This window comes from Tiliqua scincoides, chromosome 1, assembly GCF_035046505.1.
Source record: "Tiliqua scincoides isolate rTilSci1 chromosome 1, rTilSci1.hap2, whole genome shotgun sequence".
Classification (NCBI taxonomy): domain Eukaryota; kingdom Metazoa; phylum Chordata; class Lepidosauria; order Squamata; family Scincidae; genus Tiliqua; species Tiliqua scincoides.
Window position 1 is genome coordinate 179158497 of NC_089821.1, and position 23693 is coordinate 179182189.

The 23693-nt window shown below is 40.0% G+C and overlaps 1 protein-coding gene and 1 pseudogene across 5 annotated transcripts in view; one reads left to right on the forward strand and one right to left on the reverse strand.

The window, feature by feature from the left end:
- The window catches only part of SENP6 (SUMO specific peptidase 6), an 87030-nt gene that overhangs the window by 12049 nt on the left and 51288 nt on the right, over nucleotides 1-23693 (forward strand). For 2 of the 5 annotated variants that reach the window (XM_066612447.1, XM_066612450.1), the window contains exons 2-6: nucleotides 210-303; nucleotides 2086-2149; nucleotides 4603-4745; nucleotides 15578-15679; nucleotides 20174-20194. In XM_066612447.1, the coding sequence (XP_066468544.1) occupies nucleotides 210-303; nucleotides 2086-2149; nucleotides 4603-4745; nucleotides 15578-15679; nucleotides 20174-20194 (424 nt within the window). Of the gene's footprint in view, nucleotides 1-209; nucleotides 304-2085; nucleotides 2150-4602; nucleotides 4746-10456; nucleotides 10520-15577; nucleotides 15680-20173; nucleotides 20195-23693 lie in introns of those variants that run through there. The other 3 variants (XM_066612452.1, XM_066612448.1, XM_066612451.1) reach the window with 2 other exon arrangements.
- LOC136638218 (5S ribosomal RNA) lies at nucleotides 1167-1285 on the reverse strand (annotated as a pseudogene).

Below are 23693 nucleotides of genomic sequence, written 5' to 3' on the forward strand. Positions count from 1 at the left end.
ATCTAGTTTACAGCACAAGGGTTCAATGAGAGTGAATTCATATGCTTAAATGCTGTACAGCTGACAAATAAGAAAGTGAAATAATATTTTAAACAGTCTTCCATCTGCCAACTAAACGCGCGAGAGGATAATTTTCCCTCTTTATATCACTAACTAGCTGGCTAATGTGGCTTTGAAACAAAACTGATCCTAATTTATTTTCATTTCAGCTTTGGATAAATCACAGTCCAAGAGGGATGGAGGCTTTAAAAGTAACTGGAGCTTTGATCACTCAGAAGAAAGTGAAGGAGATGCTGAGAAAGAGTAAGGATACTTCAGCCTAGATCATTAACAGTAAAAAGTAGTCAGTTGTAAGAAATCATTAGTAAACTATTGAGCTCTTGGATTTAATTCTCTAACGTGAAAATGTTGCAGTATGTCACTAATTTACATACACAAGAGATAGTCACAAACACTTAATGGGAACAGGGTAGTTAGGCTGCAATCCTATCCATATTTTCCCAGGAGCAAGCCCCTTTGATCACAGTGGGCCTTATTTGTAAGTAGATATGCATAGAATTGGGCAGTCAGTTCTCTCTGGTGCAGTTAATTGTTGAGAAACTAATATTAGGATTATTTAGCAAAATGCCTAGAATCCAAATAGAGATAGTTTCAAGGAAAAATTATGTGGCCCAGTGAGATTAGACTTGAAACAACCTATTCAGGAATTGTCTTAATTCCTTTTGTCTGCACTTTGGAGTATAAAAAAACTTGCAGAGTTCAGCCAAAAAATTCAATTAACGTAGCTATCAGTAGGTTATATCCAAAGGAGCATAAGCAGAGTTTAGCACTTGCACAGTGGGGTTTTCTGATCTCTCTATTGTAGTGCTGTCTTTATTTTTTCCGCATTTGCTCTTGAGGACCAGGGAGATCCTGGAGTGGTGGGGGGTATGTATAGGAGGGGGAGATCAGGGAAGAGTACCCTGTACAAGTGGAAGCACCTTTCCAGTCATGTAAGGAATATTTGACCATAATCAGATCGATGGGGAGTGGTTGGTTGTTTAACAACGATAAATAAGTGAATGATGGAACTTTTAACTGAGAATGCAATCTTAATGTAGCAGGAATTATTTATATATTGGTGGTTAGGATCCAAGGAGTGATATGCACTCCTTGACTGCAGCCTTTTCCTACGGCGCCTGGTATTCCCAGGCAATCTCCTATCCAAGTACTAACCAGGCCTGGCCCTGCTTAGCTTCTGAGATCAGATGGGATTGGGCACATTCAGGGTAGTATGGCCATAGACAACCTCAGCCTATTTATTGTATTGAATTCTGAATTCAGTCCCCTAATCTTAATCAGTAGGTTTTGAAGGATTTAGGTGGTAACTATTTTCATCCCCTACCTAATGTTCCAGTTATGACTTAATATTTGTTTCAAGTTTTACTGTTTATTACCTTCTGTTTTATAACAGAATTATGTGTGTAATTATTTCCCTCATCCCAAAATAAGGAAATCTATACAAAAGATAATTTGTGAAGGCTTCGTGCTAAAGTACTCTGCATATTCTCAGTAGTTTGTAAAGCAGTGTTACTAATGCTTCCCCTCTTCCCACCGGTCTCCTTAGCAGCATTTTACATTTTGTGGAAAAATAGAAGCATCATATTCAAGAGAAAAGTGTAGACCAGTGTTTCTCAGCTTTTTCTTTGCAAGTATCACTGTGTGTGTGCCACCAGAGAGCAGCTGTGTCTAGGAGTGGGTGGCTCACCCAACACCCTGCACTGTCTTCCCTAAAACCATAATTCCTTTGAAGAGCCAGGCAACTGCAGAACCAAATTTTACCCACTGGAGCACCACCATCCCAGCTATTTCCACTTTTGGTGGGTTTGGGCCAAGTGGGCATTTGTCATGTGATCACCATGGTAGTGGGACCAAGTACCATTTTCCTTTCTGTGAAGTCCTAATAATTGAAAATTACTGTTGCAGGTTACAAGATTGTTAGTAAAATTAAAGACACATTGTTTGGACATGCTGATTCTTTTGGAATGAGTCTGCAAACTCTGTTTTGCTGCTGTTGAATTATTTTGTCTCCTGCTTCTTTCTTAGTGAAGCCAGTCTGCTAAGTGTAGAAGACAGTGATGGAACCAGCAGTCCCAGCAGTGAAAAAAAAGTGAGTACTTGTATTTTCCCAATTATGGGCCCAAGCCTATCCAATTTTCCAGTGCTGGTGCTACTGTGCCAATGCACTATATGCACTGCTTCCTGTGTTGGGGAGGCAGTCACAGAAGCCTCCTCAGGGTATGGGAACATTTGTTCTCTTACCGTGGGAGTGCATTGTGGCTGCACCGGTACTGGAAAGTTGGATAGGATTGGACCCTGAGTCATGTAAAATGATGAAAATGCATAGTTAATGTTTCTTAAAACCTATAAAAATGAGACTTCAGTTCTTTAATGGGTGAGGGCCCAATCCTATCCAATTTTCCAGCACCGGTGCAGCTGCAATGCAGCCCTAAGGTAAGGGAACAAATGTTCCCATACCTTAAAGAGGCCTCTGTGACTGCTGCCCCATGACAAGATGCAGTGCATGCCCCTTTGGCACAGCTGTACTGGCACTGGAAAATAGGATAGGATTGGGCTCTGAGTTGGGACATCTTTTCCTCATTGTCAGTTTGAGCCCTAGACTCTTAGACAAAGAATATTCCTGATGATGCAATAAAGGAACTGAGCTCACTTTACAGGGAGAGTCTATTACAGATGGAAATTCTAGAATATTCTATTATTCTAGAATATTCCATTATTCTAGTATAATTACATGCATTTTAAATTGTGTCCACATTTTGAGAAACACGCTTATCCCAATATGGTAATATATGACTTCATACTATATGTATTGTATGTTTTATGATTGAAAAAAAAATCTAATTTTTTTGTACCAAACACCAAAAGGGTTGGGTACATGTATGTTGCAAAAAGGTTAAAATTGGAGTCAAGTTGTGATATATCAGAATAATTCAAAAAAACAAACAAAACAGTTGTATAGGTTTCAGTGTATCGACTGGTGGTCTTTCTATTTTTCCCTTTTTATTGTGGTTCACTGGTACTTTGGCACACTGGCAAAATACATTTCTCCTCCCCTTCCCCCCTAAAAATCCTAATTTTAGCTTATCCAGGAATGTACCTAGGCCACTTTGAGGACCAAAAGAAAAATGTGCAGTGGTGATGTATTTTTGTTTTGCCATAGTTAATAGTTCAGTTTCCATTTTCAGGTCTAAAGTTTTCTTATTTATGCATCTGTAACTAGTGATTATGCTGTCCAGTATTAGGGCCCAATCCTATCCAGTTTTCCAGTGCTGGTGCTGCTGTGCCAATGATGTATGTGCTGCTTCTGGTGTTGGGGAGGCAGTCACAGAGGCCTCCACAAGGTATGGGAACATTTGTTCGCTTACCTTGGGTCTGCATTGCAGCTGCACTGGTGCTGGAAAGTTGGATAGGATTGGACCCTAATGCTACTATGAGAGAGAAAAGAGTCTCATTGTAATGAAATTTAGTAAAGCTGTCTGTGCTCCCCACTTTTTATCCCATAACTATTTATTTGAATTTATTAAGATATTACTAAATGTCTTCCATGCAGCTTTGATGCTATTTTAACAATTTTTGATCTCAGTTATTCTTACAGAACAGCAGCATTTTGTGATGACTCCCTATTCTGAGTCAGGAATACATTGGGCTATTTCTGCTGCATATGTTATAGGTGTGTCACAAATTTGTTTGAAATTCCCTTTTCTTGAATAGTAATTTGCAAGTTATTTTGCTTTGCAAAGCACCTCTTTGCTGCTGAGCTGCGAAGTGCTGCCTCGGGCAGAAGTGGCACTGCTGAAATGGCAGTTCTCATGATAATTGGGTTCTCTCATATTTTGAAAACATGATCAAGATTTGCATATCTTCTCAGCTGAAGCAATGCTACTGATAGGGCAGCTCACATGATAATTGGGCTCTCCCAGAGTCTTGGCATCTCCTCTCTTCTCCCTTTCTCACCTTTCTTGCCTCTTCCCCTGTACTGCTCCTTACCTTCCAAGGCCACCTCCTGTTTTTCCCTCCCAGCACTTCTATAGAAACAGTGCTGCTAAAAGGGTGACCTGTATGATAATTGGGCTCTCCTAGCGCCACCCTTTCAACAGTGCCACTACTACTGATGCATCACTTTGCAGCTGAGAGCAGCTTATGGGGATGCTGGGAGAGCCTAGTTATCATGGGATACAGATAATGAGCTTCCACCGGCCATGTCCAGCCCGCAGGTCTTATTTGACATCCCTGAACTAGAGTGTAGTCAAGGCTTAGTGCTTCATAGTTTCACATTTGATTTGTAAGGCACAGATTTCATCAAAATAGAGATTTTGTGTTACAATTTATTTTGGTTGTATCTCAGTCAAAACATTTTGATCCTCTACTTTTTGTGCCAATACCTCTTGTTTTAGTGGCATTTTGAATAGCGCAGTTTTTTGGAAATTGGCATAAGAATATCTCAATGTTTGAGAACTGAGTAAGCATGTAATGAAATAATTTTTCCCTCCATTTTACAGCTGCTTTTATATATTTCAGCTTTTGCTTATTTTTTCACTGCAGTCACTACATTATCGCCTAGGAACCATTGGGCCCAGACATGATTCCATAAGAACATACACTAGAAAAAACAAAGTTGAAACTTCTAGAGTTATAAAAGGAAACTCAATTGGACTCAACATGCTGGCAAACAACAAAAAATTGAGGTACAGTGCTTTTGAATATACCCAGAATTGTTTAGTAAGTAGTTTGTTCTTCAGGAAACATTGCTTGTGAATGCTGTTAGTAAAATAGTGTTAAGATTTTCACATGTTGCTGCTGTACTCCGAAGTGGTGATTGATTAAAATGTTTTGTTATAAATGTAACCTAAATGGATAATGTTACCTAAATGAGGTACCTGATACCTAAATGTTATGGACTAGGGAAGTGGTTCCCAAACTTTTTCAACTGGTGACTCCCTTGACCTACTGGGCCATTAGCTCTCCATTAGGGCTACATTCCTATATATTTTATAGTGTGGTGGGTTTTTTGAAGGTTTCCACGACTTTTCTGACTGATTTCTGCAGCTCCCCAGGGAGCTCTGACTCAGTTTGGGAACCACTGGACTAGGATTCGGGATGTTGTTTTTGCGAATTCTTTGAGTGGAAGTTGTAAGTTTTTTCTCATCCCATAACTAAAAAAAATCTCACTACAGCTCCAGCCTTGTAATACACGGATTTTTAATACACAGATTTGACTCAACACGAATGGTCCCTGCAAATGAGAAGGAATGTGTGATCCCTAGAGAAGGGGAAAAATGCACCCCTTTAAAATAACAGTTTAAAAAACTGCTTTTTACTGTTGCAGAGAGACAGTCATACAAGTGATTACAGGTATACCCTAAGTATCCACAGATTTTTCTGTCTCAAAGCTGATGAGAAGGGCCCTTTAAATTAAAGGAAAACAGTTGTTTAATAATGCCAGAGAGGGCAGCCGGCTGACAATCCATCAATCATTCTCTCTGTAGGCTTCACTCCTCCCTTCCCCCTGAGCATGTGAAAGAAGGCTAAATGGCAGTGATTATCACCTTCTCCATTCTTTCCCCCTTGCTGGGGCTCCTGGTAAAGGGAGGGATTGTTACCTCCTAGTGAAGCCTAAGCTCTTGGAGAGAGACTGATTGACTGTGTGTGCATTTCAAAAGGCAGAGAGGCTGTTTTTAAATCACAGAAGCAAAGGGACTTTGTTTTTTAAATTGATTTGCTATAGTGCTATCAATATAGTGCTATTGATTTGCTATCCACTTGAGTTCTTGGAATGGAACCCTCATGAATAATGAGACTCAACCTGTATATGTCTTTATGATATCTGTGCAGTTGCATATAATAGAGTTCCATGCCTGTCCAGAGCCAACCTAGGAAACTTCCTGACCTGCTTTGAACGTTCTGTCCCTGCATTCAAGTGTGGAGTCCATACGCACATTTAAGTGTATTGAACGCATAGTATGTTTCAGCTGTGGAACTAAACACCTCCTATTGATGAACATGACTTTTTTCACTGTATTGGAAACCCATATTGTAGATTTCTGTCCCTTTTATGTGGTTCTCTCAATGAACTAGAAAGAAACATTAGCTTTTCTTAGGAACTTCCTCCACAGTAAGATGCATTTCTTCCAGACTTGAGGCTTCATCTGTTTTCCTCCACTGAAGTTGTTGTTACCTTCCTCAAAACGAATGGTGCCAGTAAATAAGGAAAGACAGTAATTAATTTTTTTTACCTTGGTGTACTTGATCTAGGTAACTGAGATATGGATTGTCAAAGCCTAAATGTCAGTCTTCTGAATTGGAACAACCTAAACAGGCTTGATCCTGAAAGGACTCTGGCATCCAAAGTTACATAAAAACATAAAATTGGCACCTAAGCATGGGCATTCATATCAGGCTCCATCCCAAAAGAGTCTGGCATTTTGATTAATACCAGAATCATAAACCTGATGCCAGGACATAAGCTTTCAATGTTGAGGCTGCCTAAGCAGTTTGTCCCTTGCAGAATTCTGGATTTCACATACAAGTTAGAAACATCTGAAAGGTCTGAGCATAAACCTTTTGTACTGAAGATGACTGCATCTTGAAAGGGATTGCAGCCTTCACATCCATACAGGAAATGTGAATCCTTGACCTGGGGATAAGATTTCTGTATTGTGGCTACTCAGAGAGGCTCCAGCCTAGAAAGGGTTTGATCTCGCGCTCAGATAGGCTGTTAGGTAGTTTTTGCCATGAAGTAGGATGTGATTAAATTAACTTTCTGTTAGAAAACCATTGTTTTGACTCAGTAAAAACCAAAATTTATAAGAAGTCTCATTTTATAGGCACTTTAGTTTTACCAAACAGTCTAAGCTTTGATATTAGAGCCTCTATACTGAACTCGGCCTTGATGTCAAGTAATGGTCTCTATATAAAGCTTTCTTGATTTAGATAACTAAACACTGGTATCCAACTAATACTTCGTTACTGACCTGTGGTCTCATGGCTACCTCTGTTAACAGCGCAACGCTTTGGTACTTAAACTTCAGTAGCTGGCTCACGATTTATAGGTAGAGGTGGGTGTAAAATGTTTTTATTTCTTTGCAGACTTAGAGCCCAATCCTGAGCTCAGCGCTCCGGCTTTCTGCCAGAGTACACTGTTGCAAACGTGCTGTAAGGCACATCTGGGAGGCTTATTGCCTGGCTAGCACCAGGCGGGCACCCGTCCTCCGCTGCTCGGCGGTCTCGCGGACTGCCAAGCACAGTAAGCGGGGGCAGGGAGGAGGTGTTCTGCGGAGGGGGGAGGAATGGGGAGGGTGGAGAGAGGGCGGGCAGGAGGCGTGACCGGGAGGTGGGGTGGAGAGAGGGCAGGTGGGAGGCATGCTGGGGGAGGGAGAGGAGGTGGGTCTGGTGGAGCTCAGCTCCACCAGATCCTGTCCGTTCGTGTAGGGCTTGGTGCCTTTACTTTACTGCTGATCTTTTGGTTGGTGGTAAAGTGAGTAGCCCCGTTGCGGATCTGCTTCCCTTACCCAAAAGTCCTCTTCTGCTGAGGCACCACCTGCGGCAGGCTGAGCCATGCAGGATGCGGTGGCAGCTGTTCTCGGTGCCACTGCAGCCATGCGCCCCAGGCAGCTAAGGATTGGGCTGTTTGTTGTTTTTCAAAGTTAGAAGTGCAGAAAGTGTGTTCTTATTCCAAGGATACATTTTTATAAATTATAATCACTTTAAAAGTGTAGTAGATAGGTGATATAGGTAGTATAGTGTCAGCAGACACAGCCATATGCATGTAGAGTGTTAAAGAATATGTAGAGGTGTTAGAGAATGATCTGATTTTTTTTGCAGATTTTGAGGTTGTTGTTTTTTTTATAAAAGTGAGAAGTGCAGAAAGCGGTGTTATGTGTTTTTTTGTTATCACTGGAAAAATCCCACCTCTGCTTATAGAAAGTAAAAGATTTTGATATCAATCTACAGTTGATTTCCAGGTCTCATTGCATGGACACGTGAATGCCTCAGTTCCTATCCACTAGCTCAGCCATTTTCAACCACTGTGCTGCCGCACACTGTTCTGCAACAAATGGTCTGCAGATGTGCTGCAAGAGTTTGGGCGTGGTTCATTTAACAGTAGGGCCATTGGGGGTTGTGAGCCCCCCACTAAGAGAATGGTGTGCCTTGGCAATTGTCAAAAAAACTGATGGTGTGCCTTGGCAATTTTAGTACCTTGTCAATGTGCCATGAAACAAAAAAAGTTGAAAAATCACTGCACTAGGTACATATCTCTCCATTTACAGTCTGTCTGGGCTTTGATTCCAAGCTATGATCTTTGATGCTAGAACACTGGTTCCCAAATTGTGGGTTGGGACCTACCAGTGGGTTGTGACCTGATTTTTTTGGTGGACCATGAAACTGTCAAGTTGAAAACTGACAAGGAAAATGTATTGAGCATTATAGAAACTGTAGTGGGGCAGCACATATACGTTTACTTGCAAGTAGGCAAACTTGCCTCCGTCCACTTCAAAGGGCAGGCCAAGGGAAACATCATGCCAACAGGATGGTTCCAATATGATAAACATGGAACTCCACAGAAGCTCCAGAAGGTGCCCCCCCCCACAATAATAAAGAGAATAAAAACAGGCTTTAGTTGCTGGTAAGGTGAAAATTTTTTTTAAGTTTCATAAAACTAGGTGGGTTCTGATAGTGTAGTTTTAAAAAGTTGGTCCTTGGGAACCACTGCGCTAGAATATTTTGGTATCTGTTCATTTTTCAGGAAGTCTGAAGCCTCAGTGCCATGTCTGAACTATCATGTTGATACTCATCACTAAGTACCTACTGTTTACCACATAAACGGCATCAAAACTTCAGAATCTGAGGCTACCGTGGATTGAGTGCAATTTTAAAAAATTGATTTCAGTGAAATTTATCAGGTTTTTGAGAATGGAACATTTTGCTTCCACATCATTTCACACTGTTGGTCTTGAAGATTTTCATCTTAAACACTTCAGGATCTTAATATGTTTCATGATATAGAAAAGTAGTGCCATACTAGCTTCCAGATACGTCAACACTTTTTGTAGAGACCAAGAAATTCATATGATCTCAATATTGAACATACTGATACTTTACAAAGTCATCTGGTATGCAACCATAGATATGAAGAATAACTTTTTTTCACATTGCAAGACATCCACAACAGTGGAGATGCCTAGAGCTTGTGGTCATCTCAAAACACTTTTGTTACTGAGTGCTCTCCTTTGGTATTTCCATGACACAGACAGTGAATGCAAGATTTGTGGCTGTAGTTGGTGTTCCTTCAGTGTTGAGGAATAATGGTTTTTATCTTTTTGGAGCAGTAGGCTTATAGCATCAGAATCCAAACAGCAACTCCTACACAAATACCTGGACTTTGGCCCTACCGCACTTTTATGGACCTGTATGTCAGCCACGGAAAGTCTCTAACCATCTCAGCTGATCCAGTTTGTAGGAGATTTGCTGGATTGTACTCACTGTCATGCCTGTCTCCTAAAATTTGGGAGGGGGGCAGACCATAATATTCCTCATCACAGAATTTCAAATGTCACTACCTCAAGCTGCACATTGCACTAAAAGGCTCCTAAGTCACATGTGAACAGCAGTTGTTGAATTGGCATATCTACACATGAAGCCTGTAAAGAAATGGATCCTGTTGGTATTCAAACTTCAATTGCATTCCCAGTACAAATACTTTTTGTCCTTGCTCATGATGTACACTCTCTGTAGTGGCGAATCCTTCCTATCAACCTCTTTGGGCTGTGCCTTTCCATTCTGGTGCGTCAACTAAGATCACAACCACTGACGTGTCAATGTTAAGATGAGTTCAGTGTGTCTCTCTTAAAGCCATTCGTTATCTTCTGCTACAGTTACCGAGGCCCATTATCAACGTTTTAGATTGGTTGACCATCTTCAAAGCATTAAAGTCTTTTCTACCATCTTTGATTAATTCTTGGAATGATTCTAATGGAAAACCCATTGGTCAGGTACTGCATGAAGAGGGTGGCACAGCAATGAAAACAATTTATATCTTAGTTTGTATGATTTGAGACTGGTGTCATATCACCCCTAAAATTGTCCATCTTGCTGGTTTATCTAACACCTGGTCTATCCAACACTCAGTAGTGTGGGAGATAAGGTAGCGGCCCATGAGTGGAGCCTTGACATAGAAGCTTTCCACTCTACAGCTCATTGAGTCACCCTCTTGTGATCCTGAATGTCATCAGCTACAGTGCTAAGTGCCACACACTTTACAGCCAAGATGGACACAATCTCTGCTCAATAGGTGATATTTTCCTATTTCCATGGGCAGGGTGTTTATTCTGTGTTGCGCTTGCTATCCTACTCATCACCGAGGTCATAAACAGGATGAAAAAGTTCAACACCAACTTCATCCTGATAACACTATGGGGACAAAGTCATGTCTGACTTGCACCTCTATGCAGGATGTTGAAGGGTGAGTACCTTAGCTTTTTGCTTCCAGTCAAACCTTGGAACTAGGGCCAAACACTTCACCATGACATTAAGGTGTTGAAACTGTCAAAGGGGAAGAGCTGACTGTAATTGGCATCAAGGGTGAGCTAAATGACAATCTAAGAAAATGACAATCAATTTAAGAAAAACCTTGACGTGCAAGATTTTTGACAAAAATCTTCTGTCTCCATAATATCTAGCAACTTGTAACCAGAGCTTGCTTCTATCAATAACTTACCTCAATGTGGCATCCATCTCAAGTCAACAGACTTGGCAAATTCTTTTCTAATTGTTTTGCAACTATTTCTGCTTCTATCTGACACTTGGAAGTATCCTTAAGTTATGTCAGAAGGTTCTTCAAGTGTCTGTCCAACTCATACTACTATTCAAACCTCCAGTTTCATCATGAAATTTGTACTTGGTTTTGTCCCCACTTTCAGGCAAACCTTTCAAACCTATGGTAGACTTGAATCTTATCATCTTCAAAGTGATGTTTCAAACGGTTGTTAACCTTGGTAAGAAGGGCCAGTGAAGATCTGACTCTCTAGATCTGTCTCAGTTCATCAGATTTCATCCAGACCTAGTGGTCCTGAGACTAGACATTGTCTTTTTCCTTATGATAGTCTTGGCCAGGGGTGTCAAACATAAGGCCTGGGGGCTGGATGCAGACCGTGGAAGCTTTTTATCTGGCCTTCAGGCTCTCAGCTGCTGAGGTGTCATTGCTGAAAGTGCAGCCCTCATAAAAATTGGGCTGTCTCATATCTTGAAATATGAAAAACATTTGTGTATTTTCTGTCATTTGCAGCTAATGAGTTCCTAAGCAAGAAAAAGTGCTTATTTTTGGTTAAGACCTCTTTAATGACATCACTGCCTGCCTAATGACTAAACTTCCAGCCCTCAGCAGGCATCATGAATGCTATTCGGCCCTCTGTATGAAATGAATTTGACACCCCTGGTCTTGGCATTCCACATTGATCAAACTTGACAGTGCCTGCGTTACAGAACCCAGCTTCAAAATGGAAAAAACACTGCACATGTTGAATATTAAGCATTTTCTTCTGTGTTCCCATATCTGCTTTATCCTGAACAGTCAGTGGGCTGTTTATCTATTCCCAGGGACCATACAAGGGAAAAAATGCCCAGCACCTGGTTCAGTGGATGATTGAGATTGCAGTCCTATATAGAAGCTTCCCTACTTAAGAATTTTCAACTGAGGAATGAACACTTTCAGCCCCAACTTTCAGTTAGCGGTGATGCTGCTGAGTATGGAAGTCACTCGGGAGCATTCAGAGCAGCTCTGCAGTGAAACTGTTAACAACATGAGTGAAAGTGACAGCTACAGCAAAGGAAGCAGGGGCATTACTATAACTGCGAGCAACACGACTTACTAACAGACCCTTGGAACCTAACGTGTTGTAAGAAGGGGAAGCTTCTATACATGCTAATATGGAAGTAAACCCCATTGAATGTAACAGGGCTTTTGTGTAAGCATGTAAAGGATTAAGTTGTAAGGCTGCGATTCAATGTACAGTTTCTTGGGAGTAAATCCCATTGAATTCACTAAAGCTGAGTAAACATGCCTGAGGCCTCGATTTTGATCTATTGCCCTGGCTTACCAGTTGACTAAGAGCCACTAGGTTCCTTGAGAGCACACTCCATCAGACCTGTTTCATCCTCTGCAAAGGTGAGGGGTGTCCCACTTGTGGATAACTGCAGAGCAACAGTGTGGTCTATACTGCATACCTTTATCTAGTACTATACCCTGGATACAAGGGTGGTGCCTTGTTTGGGTGCCCTGCACTGTGAAACTCTCCAGACAAGTGACTTACATCTACCTCCAGTTAAGGGCTAAACCTGACCAGTCTCCTCTTCATGTGACTACACAAAGGCTATGATAAAAGATGACAAATTGTTTACTGGCAACTGTTTTGAACAGTTTTCTATAGACATACAGCCTTCCTGCCTGCCTCTCTATTAGTCTGACATCAGCAATTAGAACACCTCTTAAATAGTTAGGCTTAGTTAGTTAATTAAATAGTTAGTTAAATAAAGTTAGGCTAGGAGGTAGTCCTCAAAAGAATGGAGGGATTGAGTATTCTACCACTTCTTGAGGCATGCACCCATGCACCATGTCCTGCCATTTGAACATAGGGGCAGAATGTTCCACAAAGTCTGGAAGCTTCCAAAAAACATAGCCAAAAATGTACGTGTATGTGCAGAGACTCTCTCTTGAGAACTATAGTTGCAGGAAACCAATCTAAAATATACTAGCATTGGTTATTTAAAAACCACAAATTGAATGGAAACGTTTCTGCCCACCTGCTCACAATCTAAAAGACTTAATTTAAATGGAAGGAAAAAAAGAGAAGGAACTTGAAGGTTCAAGAGGTGTCTTCGTTGCTTTCTTAAGTCAGAGATCTTCTGCCAACCGAAGCCAGAAGTAGGTTGTGAGAAGACCTCGCATTTTGTTTAGGGTCTCAGGCTTGCACAGGTTGAACAGTAGCCAGGACTAGGGGTCTAGAGGAGACAAATCCTGCTTGAGGCTTTTGCTTTGAAGGGGTTGTTTTAGCTAATCCCAGTCTTCAGTGGGCCACCTCTGCAGCCTTCTCCCTCCCACGCCACTCTTCTGCTCACCTTGTCTCACCTCATTTCCTCTTTGCCTTTCAAAATTTAGTGCATGCTGTTGTCATGCCATGCTCTGCCCTTTCTCTCCTTCAACTGACCTGGAAGGAAAGATGGGGCAGAATAACACCATCACAGCACACACTGTTTGGCTGTCAACTTTTCCCAGATGGGGAAAGAGGAATCATAGATGCTCACTGTTCTTGCTTCCTGAGCTGTTGAAGGTGATCTCATTTTTCAGTTTGGGATTGGCAGTGGGTCATAGCTCTTGACCAGTTGAAGAACAGTGGCGTAAGTCTCACCTTTTAATACCAAATTTCTCAGGAAAAGTTTCCTTTGAGACCTCTTTTGTACTTGTTCTTTAGCTGCTATGTTTGAGATTGAGGGGGTGGGGATGTGAACTGGAAAAGCCACACATTCAAGTCAGTGTTTCTCTTGACTCCAAAGCTGTGTGGTTCTGCTGTTTCTGGCTAACAGCACTGTAGCAGTGGCTTTGATTAGGTTGTGTAGTAGAAGCTCCGATCGATATGTAACTTGGAAAATTAAGCGAAGGAGAAGTTCTTTTGACACAAGGTGACCTTTGAACCCGGACCTGGATAGCCCAGTAAAGTAGTATGAACAAGAGTGCTGAGGATTCACAATGTCTAAAAATAAAAATGCTTAAATAGCAGGGAAAAACCAAATTGCCAACTGCCTGATTATTAAAAGCACAGAAAACATCACAAACTCGTCTCATAAAAATAGTCTGAGGCCAGTCTCACAAAACGATACAATTCTGAGCGAGACAGGCAACATTGGCAGGCGTCCAAGTGTGAGAAGACACTTGTTTATTCTTCAAAGTTTCAAAAGAGAAAAACCAATATAAATATTTAGTCTTTATTCTTTAAAAGTGTAATGTAAAGGCATGGTGGTATTAGAAGTGAGTTTTAACTGTTTGAAAGTTTAATAATAGCATAAAATACACAGAAAGGTGAAAGGTTATTTCCAGCTAAATTCAAAGGTCTGTCTCACAGACAGACTATGGAATGTGAGCAGTTGCCCCTCAAAGATAACCCTCTTGCAAAAAGTGGTACTAAGAGATGCTGCTTTGCAACATTACAAGGACAGAGTTATTTGTTGGCAGATTGAAATAGAATTTTCTAACTGACAAACATGCAAACACCTACAGAAACCAGTTAGGAAATCAGATAGGGCAAAATATTTAAAAAAACAACAAAAAACTTCTGTCTGGGCTGCAACTGACAGAGGAGCAAAAAATTAAGTTAAAAGTAAATAAGAAAAAGATTTCTTAAAAGGAACCCTTTCTACAATAAAGTTTAGTTTGTTTTGTATTAAAATACAAAACTATACGTCCCTCAAAAGAATATATCCCTTAAAGGTGTCCAGAGGTGACAGGTCACAAACGGGATTAAAACATGGAGAAGAGGCAAGTCCAAAAGGACTTTGCTTAACAGAAGTTAACAGAAAGCCCCATAGTGTTCGATAAAAACAGAAGGAAGAGTTTAATAAGCAGGTACAGAGAGCAGTTTAGTGTTATGAAGGGAGAGAAAGTTAGTATGATGTAAAGTAGTAGGTTCATGAAAAGTTAACAGAGCAAGAAGTTGCCAAGAGAATGTGCAGAGTACAATATTAGAATGTAGAAAGTCATAAAACCTTATTTTAGCTCTAAAATAAGTCACAAAATATATAGAAGAGTGTTAAAAGAAGTTTAAAAAGTTTGGTTCACACAGGTTAGTAAAGGACCCTTAGAAAACATGCTAAACCCAGGAGAGAGGATGCAGATACGTAGTTCAGCAAACCCATTTAATTAAAAGAGTTTAAAAACATGGGTTAAGAGTTCTACCAAATTAGGGCCTACACACTCATATTTAAGTGTTTGTATGTTCTCTTTAATAAAGATGGTATGAAAAACTTGTTTTCTCTAAAAGTCCATAATAGATTGATAAATATGTTACAGTGAACCCTACTGGTTTTGAAAATTGTTAGAAATTGTGTAATTTTGTCAAAGTTTTGGAATGAAACCCCAACTGTATGTAAATCATACATACAGAGCCAATCAATGGTTTTGTTTACTTATTGCCCACCTATCCTCCATCTTGTATGTAAATGATGTTATCTGTGCCCTATTAAAAATTGTGCCCCATTTATGATGTCAAACCTTCAGCGAATGAAAAGTCTGGATGTTCAAACAAAGGACTGTAAAAAGTATAAAAGTTAAAGCACAATGGTCAATCCGGGTCCATGCTTTGCGACCAGAGTCCCGTGGACCAATTGTATACAATTCAATAAAGCCTGTGAACCTTCACCCTGTATACTGAGTTGCTTATTTGGGTGGCCCTTTGGCCTTGCAACACTTTTAGCAAAATTATTCTGCTATGGAATAAATGCTGACGCTTCTTACCTTTCTGTTTGTTTGCAGTGAAAATGTTCATAATATATCTCGCACTGGAACTGTAGTGCAAGGGAGACGTTTTCACCATACCCATGTACAAACAGCTGTAGTAAAGACAGCTGCACAAAGGTAAAATGGAAATTAAATGCAGTTTTTCTCTTTTTTTTTTACAGTGTGTGTATGATGCATGCTTCCTTGCTTTCTTCCTTTGTTTAGCAGACCATTGGTATGAATTCTTTTTCTTCTATTCAGTTTTATTCCTACACAAATTTGTTTGTGTTTTGTAATAAATTCATATACTGAATAATGTGTTATGATTTCTTATATCCTTTTAAAATTGCTTAAAGAGCCCACTGTTTTATTTCTGAAAAAAATTATGTTACTTATGCTCAATTTCAGAATGTGTAAAAATTAACAAAAATGTTAGTAGTAGTTCACAGTAATGCCTCTCATAATGCTGCTTCCTTTAGCTATGATATTTTGTTCTGGGTTATCTGCAGGCAGTGTATTCTGGCCAATTGTCACAATCTCCTGTCTTACCACCTATACTGCCATTTCAAATGGCACTTGGCTTTCAAGGAATGAATTCCCCATGTTGTTGGAAATGTTACTGTATTTATAAACGTTTATAGTAGATCATCCTCTATCTCCTTTTTAGAAGTTTTTCATTAGAGTACATTATATTTCTCTTTATAAAATTTCTGGGTGCAAGTGGGTATTTTAAAGAAACTTTAATAAGTCTGATCTGAAGGTGCTGATATAAGATTGATTTGTGGACAATTCTCAATTTAGATTTCAGCTAGCATCAAGAAATTGATGAGTAGGGAGATGCTGCATAAGTAGCAGTTCTCCTGGCCTGCAGATTAGCGGTAGCACTTACTACTGCAGTTTTCCTCCTCATCATGTCACTGATATTCCAACTTCCTACCTCCATTGGTTCCAGACTTTAAAGAGTTTGGGGAGTGACTTAACTCTTTAATACTTTTTCAAGTATTGTTTAGTGTAGATAAGCATGGTTTGGGGTTGAAAACAGAGATAGGAGTGGCAGAGGGCACATGAGGAAGACAAAAAGTGAGCAGTGTTTATGGACCAGGTTTATGCACCAGAGTCTTTTCTTGCTTACCTTGCAAAACTGTTTTAGGAGAAAAACATATCAACCAGAAAATATTACCCCAAAGGTGGACATTCTGGAAGGAAATAGTACTGCTGTAGTAGGCAGTTCGATCCTTATTATGTAGAATTGAATAAAGACAAAAAATAGTGATGCAGTGAAGAATTTATTTTGGTATAATAGAGAATGTACAGGATGTACCCAGACTTTATGCAAGCGAAAGGAAACTCGCCATGAGAACTTTTTTGTCCCTGTATCCCCCAAAGCCTGCTTTTGAGGTTGGAGGAACCTCAAGAATGGAGGGGGGGGGCTGGGAATGGAAAAAGGAATTGTTGAAAATTGGAAAGTTGCCTTTATAAGAGGTGAAAATTGAAAAAAAATTCAGTTTTCAGAAATTTCCTCCCAGGCCCCATCCTATCTATTCCGTTATTGTTTTATTATCCCCACAATAAAGGTTACCTATTGTTATAACTTTACCTATCTTTCCTGACTTCTTTATGTCTTTGGCCACTGCACTTGGTCCTTCATGCATAATAGATTTCCCCAATGTGCACATAAGAAATGTATCTTTAAAGCAGGGGTTAGCAACCTGCAACCCGCAGGCCGGATTTGGCCCACTACCCAAAATAATCCGTCCTGTAGGCCTTTTGCTTCCTTAACAAGCATAGGTTGCTTGGAAGACTGGCAGAAGCACTTCCTGGGTTGTGAGAAGAGGCAAAACACTGCACTGAGTTGGGAACTCCTTATGGAGTTCCATAAGGAAGGAGATTAAAGGGTTTGTGACATGCTGCCTCTCAGTGGCCATTGATTTCCATAGATACAAGAGTATTAGTTGAAAAGCGGTATATAAATACTGTTAATATTATTATTATTATTATTAATTGGCAGAAGCAGTGCTACTGCAAGGGTGACCTGCTTAATAATTGAGCTCTCCCAGTGCCTTGGCAGCATCTTCCTCCCTTCTGATGCTTCCTTCCATCTCTCCATCTCTGAGTCTCTGCAGAAGAAATGCTGCTGAGAGGGCAGTGCTGGGAAAGCCCAGTTGTCCTGTATACAGGATAAAGAGCCCAATTATCAGTTGTCCTGTATACAGGATAAAGAGCCCTATTATCATGTGGGCCAGATAAAAGACCCATGGGCTGCATCTGGCCCATGGGCCTTTTGTTCAACACCTTTGCTTTGCCTGATGATATCTTCATCTTGAGCAGCTTGATTGTAGTGAGGCGGGAGGAATACAGAGAAGAGGGACTGTAAATCACCATGCACTACTTACACAAGGGTTGGATGTGTGCCTGTCATAAATCCCTGAGGAAAAATCAGTGGGATCACTCTTTGTTGAATGCTGAGCTGATTTATAACTTCATATATGATACAATAAAGTGTTGTGTTAGCAGGGAGGGGCGTATGCAGAAATGAAAATGGGACTTGAAATCCTGATCTAGGTTTTAAATATTGTAGTTGGTGCCTTGTTTTGTGTAGAACAGAGTTTTGTCTGGCACTCAAGCTCTTAGGAGTTTTGTGCTGAGGTAGTCACAGTAATTTTCCTTCTTTTACCCAGTATACCAACTAGTTAGACAATTGAAAAGGCTTTCTAGAAGATTTCAAAAAGAGGCTGTTTGTTACATGCTGTGACACACTTGCACTATATATTAGGCTGTTGACATCTTTTTGTTTTCTGCCCCCTTGTGTCCTCCTACCCACTGCCCATGGGTTAACTAGTAATGAAAGTGTCTGAATATTGATTGTATTTTATGTGATGGTAATTGTATTGTCTGATTTGAACTATTTGTTGTAAGCCACTCTGGTGGCCCCTGGGTGGAAGGGCACGATAGAAATTTTGGAAATGAACAGTAGTAGAAGTCCCTATTGTGGAGGCTTCTTATGTATTCCAGTTTGTAGACCTGGAACCCATTGAGCAATCTTAGGGACTAATATTTGATTCTGAACATCTGACTTTGAACATCAAGCCTGACTTCTTTGTCTGTTGTATTGCCTTGAACCCTGCCTTGTTTATATCTGATTGAGTCTAGACTATGGGTTTTGTTATTATGTTGAATCTGGTCCTGTTTATGTACCCATTGGAGCTCTTGATTCTGAAAAGTATTCTGACTACCCGTGTTTGAACTCAAAGTTTTAATCTTGAATCTTTTGTTGTCTGGGATTGGCTATGACCTATATGTTTGGGATTTTGACCCAGAAAATACTTCTGTGTATATCTTTAGCACTACAAAATTCTGTTTGGATATAGAGAAGAACAATTAAGTTATTACGTGAAAAAAATACTGGTATAGACCACATGCTTTGAAAACTCAGTGCCCAGAACATTCCAGGAGCAAGAGATGCCAGTGTTGGTTTCACAACATATATATGCATGTATTTTTATAGCCTGCTTTTTCCTCTTAGAAAGTTCAGAGCAGTTTCATAACACTGACAGTATTCTCCTATCCAAACTCTGATAAAGCCCATATCTGCTTCACTTAAATGGTGCTATGACAGTAGATGCATCAAGACCATTCACTGAGCCTACATAACACAAAACCTCCTGCACCAAACATGTATGCCTTTTTGGTTGGCTCTTTATATTAGAAACTCAACCTTTAATTTACTCTTTGTAGTAGAGCATTGGTCTTCAACTACTGCACTGTGACTAGGGATGTGCAGAATCCTCCTGAGAAATTTTGCTAGTCTTTCTGATCTCCTTAACTTCTCTTGCAATGCATCAAATTGCATTAGTGCTCTTAGGATACATAGGAATGCTCTATGTGTGTGCATAGAGTTGAGAATTAAATTTTTAAACCTGATTTTTTTTTTGAAAGAGAAACTTGGTAGAAGTGAAATTTAAAAAATTTTGAACAATGTTTTGAAGTAAACACTTACTGTAGGAAAGAAAACAGGGTTTATATAAGACAAAGCAAGTGACTTTGAAAAGAGAAAAGGAGGGAGAAAAATTATTGTCAGGACTTGCCAGAAGACTGACAAAGTGATTGGGATCCCAACCAATGACAACTGAAGATAGCAAACGCCAAAAAAGATAAAGGGTTCAAAGCTAGCTGGGAACAAGGCACAGACATTGGGGCATGGTGGAGTAGACCAGTGCCGTTCTTCTCCTTTCTTGCCATGTTTCTGCATTCTACTATTTGATGGGCATGTGACTAGAATTGTCTTAATAGCTCAGCCTTGGACTTACTTGCAACAGGAACTAATGGCTATATAAGAATGCTGATAAGAAGTAACCACACTCTTTAAAAGCCATGGATCATTTCATGCTGTATTTTGACATGTTCTTCTAAAGAAGAAAAGTTAATAGCTATTTGCAGTCATCAGAGAATGAGATCATTAGCCAAATAAGAACTGCTCTCCTCAATCATTATTCAATTAGATTTAAACCGTTATTCAATAAGTAAATATGTGAGATTTCAAGTATTTAACAATATAGATTTTTAAAGATCTACTGATATTCTGCTGCAATTGAAGGGCTTTGCGTCTTATATTTTTCTCTTTCACATTTTAAGCAATCTGGATCGAAAGGAAAGGTAAGCTCAATACTGTTGAAATGAACAAGGTAATAAAATGTTGTGGAAATAATGTCTTCTGCTAATTAATGAAACAGCATCACCAGTGGTAAAGCTTTACTGTTGAAACTATCTTACCAGGATGACATTGGAATGTGGCTATATATTCAGCTACATTGGAACTTTTGTTTAATTGATATGGCATGGCGTTTTGTTCCCTTTACTAAAAGTCTTCACGTACGCAGGTATGCAGCATACGTACCATGATTGCTTGACTATATAGGGTAAGGGGCAGAAATGTTTCTCTGTAGGGACTGGGAAGTATCCCAAGAGGGGAGGGGAGTATCATAAGTTGGGACAGTACAAAAGAAGTTTGGCACAGGAGAAAGTACAGCTTTAGGGGAGGGAAATATGCAAGGAGAAGAAACCTAAAATGTCTCCACACCTTCTGATGTATCTCCTACACAAGTCAGGCTTTGAATTGTTATAATTGAACCCACTGGAATTATTTTGCTGATAAATGTCATGCAGGTTGCTGATATTTTTATTTCTTAGTATTTGAACATGGAGGTGGTAGGTAACCTGGTATGTATTGGAAAAGAAGGTAGATGATTGAGGGACTGTTCTTGGTCTACTGTGTGTTGGCAAACTTCTTTTTCCGGCACCAAACTTTGGTTAGAATGATTGGTGAAAGGAGACTTGCAGTCATCTATGGACAGTTTTAATGTTTCAAAGCAGGTTCTGTGTTAACCTTTATGACCTGAAACGGCTTTATTTCAGGTTACTAAGGGAACACATTTTCTGCTATTAGCCACCCAGTTAATTAAGTTCTACTGGAGTCTTACCTTGAATCTGTTTTCAAAGAGGGGTCCTTCTGTGGGAGGACCGTGGGAACAGAGCCAGACCTTTTCAGTAGTTTCCTGGTTTTACAGAATTCCCTGTGCACTGTGGTAATTCCATGCCCAGAGATGCCTTAACTTTTAAAAGCTTTCCTAAGGAAAATCTTTCTGATGTGTTACTTTTAACTGTATACAGTTTAGTGAAGCTGAAGTGTATTGTCTTTAATTCACTGCTTTGAATTTGTATAAGCAAAGTGTTGTGTAAATAAGAAGTGTAATGAAAAAGAATGAAAATGTAGAGTAATACAATACAATATCTGGCACTTGATGATACCGAAAGCTCTGTTAACTAGCCCAGTGAGCTTACCAACCCTGACTTCTGATTTGCAGCCGATGCTGCTAAGGATTGTGGAAGCCATTCCAGCATTAAGAGCAGTTCCACAGTGAAAACGACAGCCTCTTCAGTGAAACTGTGATAGGACTGACTGCATTCTGAGTGACACTGACAGCAACAGCAACTTACCGCAGATACTCGCCTATAAGGCGAAAAATTTCTGTCAATAAATCAAGCGTAAATCATCTCCTCGCCTTATCTGTGGGTCACTCAGGTCAGGGCAGTTCAGGCAGGCAGGAGAAGCCCAGAGGAGAGCAAGAGGACAATGCAGTGATTGTAGTGAGCACTTAGTCTCAGTGAGCACTTAGTCTCCAGGGCAAGCTGCAGCCAAAGTTAACCTTTTCACTCCTCCTGAGAAAAAAAGTAAGCCAGGGCTCACACTTCCATTTACATCAAGCAAACCTCCTTCTCTTTGGCAGGATTACACTTGTCCCTTCTGCATCCTCCTTCCATTTTGCAAACGCTTGGCAGAGGTCTGGTTTTTCAAAACACTAGGATGTAATCCTCTGAGTGTGGATGTGTTCCATCTGAAACAAAGTCTCAGGTTACAAGTTTAATCCCTCCAACAGCCAAGGGTCATAGAAAATTCCATGATTTTTGGCTCAAAACCTGCCTTCAACTTATCTGTGTGATCGACTTATCCTTGGGTGTCTACAGCAGGCATTCAAATATTGGGTTACTGGTCCCATGGATGCCATATATCACAACTTCTGTTGTACCACCTTTTTATAATCATATGTGTTTGGAAGATGAGTTATAGTAGAAGGAAACTGTTTTTACTTTTAAAAAGTTGGCGATTCTTTTTTTTTTTTGCTAGCAGCAAAAGCAATGACAAGATAAAAGTAATTTTTTACTTTCATTCTTCGTATTCATTTTATAATTTAAAATGGGGTCCTCCAAGCTATGGCCCACATGCCAGATATAGTGCGCTGAGAAAATCATATTGGGCGCGGTGGTGGCAAAGCTGTTCCTCCCTACTGCCTCCTGTCTTCATGCTCAGTCTGTGCTGAAACCAAAGCCGGGCAGCTGCTTCCTTGGGAAACTGGGGCACAGAGTCTTCTGGGGCGATTGGCTGAGAAAGTGGCTTCCAAGTATGAATTTCTGCACAGCTCGGGCGTGAAAACAGGAGGATTGATAGGATTTTCTGCGTAATGGAAAACATTTTTGACTGGAGAAAGTCAATAAACAATTAAGTTCCTCAAGAACTTTCCACAGCGAAAATGTTCCTTAAAGGAGAAGGCTGCCTCCTGGCAGCCTGGACATTAAAAAAAAACCAAAAAAAAAAAAAAAAAAAAACAAACTAGACAGAGGTTACCAGGAAGTGGCTAAATTCCACTTCCTGTTGACCTCTATTTAGTTACTTAGAAGCAACCAGGCTGCCATGAGCTTCTAAGCTAGTGGTGACGAGGTTTAATCAAGAATCACTGCTAGGGTAAGTTTAAATCACTTGTGGGGGGGAAGCTCCCGCATCCACCAGGAAATGAAACAGTGGATGCGGGATCCGTAGATACAGGGGTCCTCCCTATAGACACCTATAGATTTTGAAAAATAAAGAAGTTGCATACTCCTGCTTTAGACATCCATTGGACAAACTTTCTTTGGCAGTTAGTAAAATTGCTGATAGTTTGCTAAAACACTTAAATGGTCAGAGATAAAAACTGTAGATAAAAGTGGATGTGCATAATGCATGATGTCTCAGTTGCGACAAAATTTGTCCAAAAACACACTTTTTTGCTATACATTAATGCTATTTGCCTGGATGTACAGATATGTGAACGATATATTCACTTTTCAAGTGAATGACTGACTTGAAAAGAAATCTACTTTCAGGGCAGAATGAAGGTTTATATCTCTTAGGTGAGGTCTGGCCAGTACTTGAAATGTTGTTATGTACGTGTTAGTGTATAGTGCAAATACAGTGACCAGGATCAAAAGAGCAATTTGAATGCATGCAGGGACTTTTCCTTGTACCCTTTTTAATTTGAATACAGATCTCTCATGTTCCATCATAAACTGCTTTTGAAATTCTTGTTTGCTGTCCAGCATTTGGAATAGAAAGAGAAGAGCCTAGAACTAGGAACTTATCCTAATTCCTGGAGTAAGACAAGTCTAGAGCCCCTTTGAGATCACACAATTGTGTTCTTTTGATTCTGGCAAGGGATATTCTTGAACTTAACTGCAATCTACATGTTGATATCATGATGTTTTCAAAACAATCATTTTGTAGTGGTTCATTGTAGTAGCATTGAAAATCATATTACTATTGAATCAAATGTATAATCTTAGG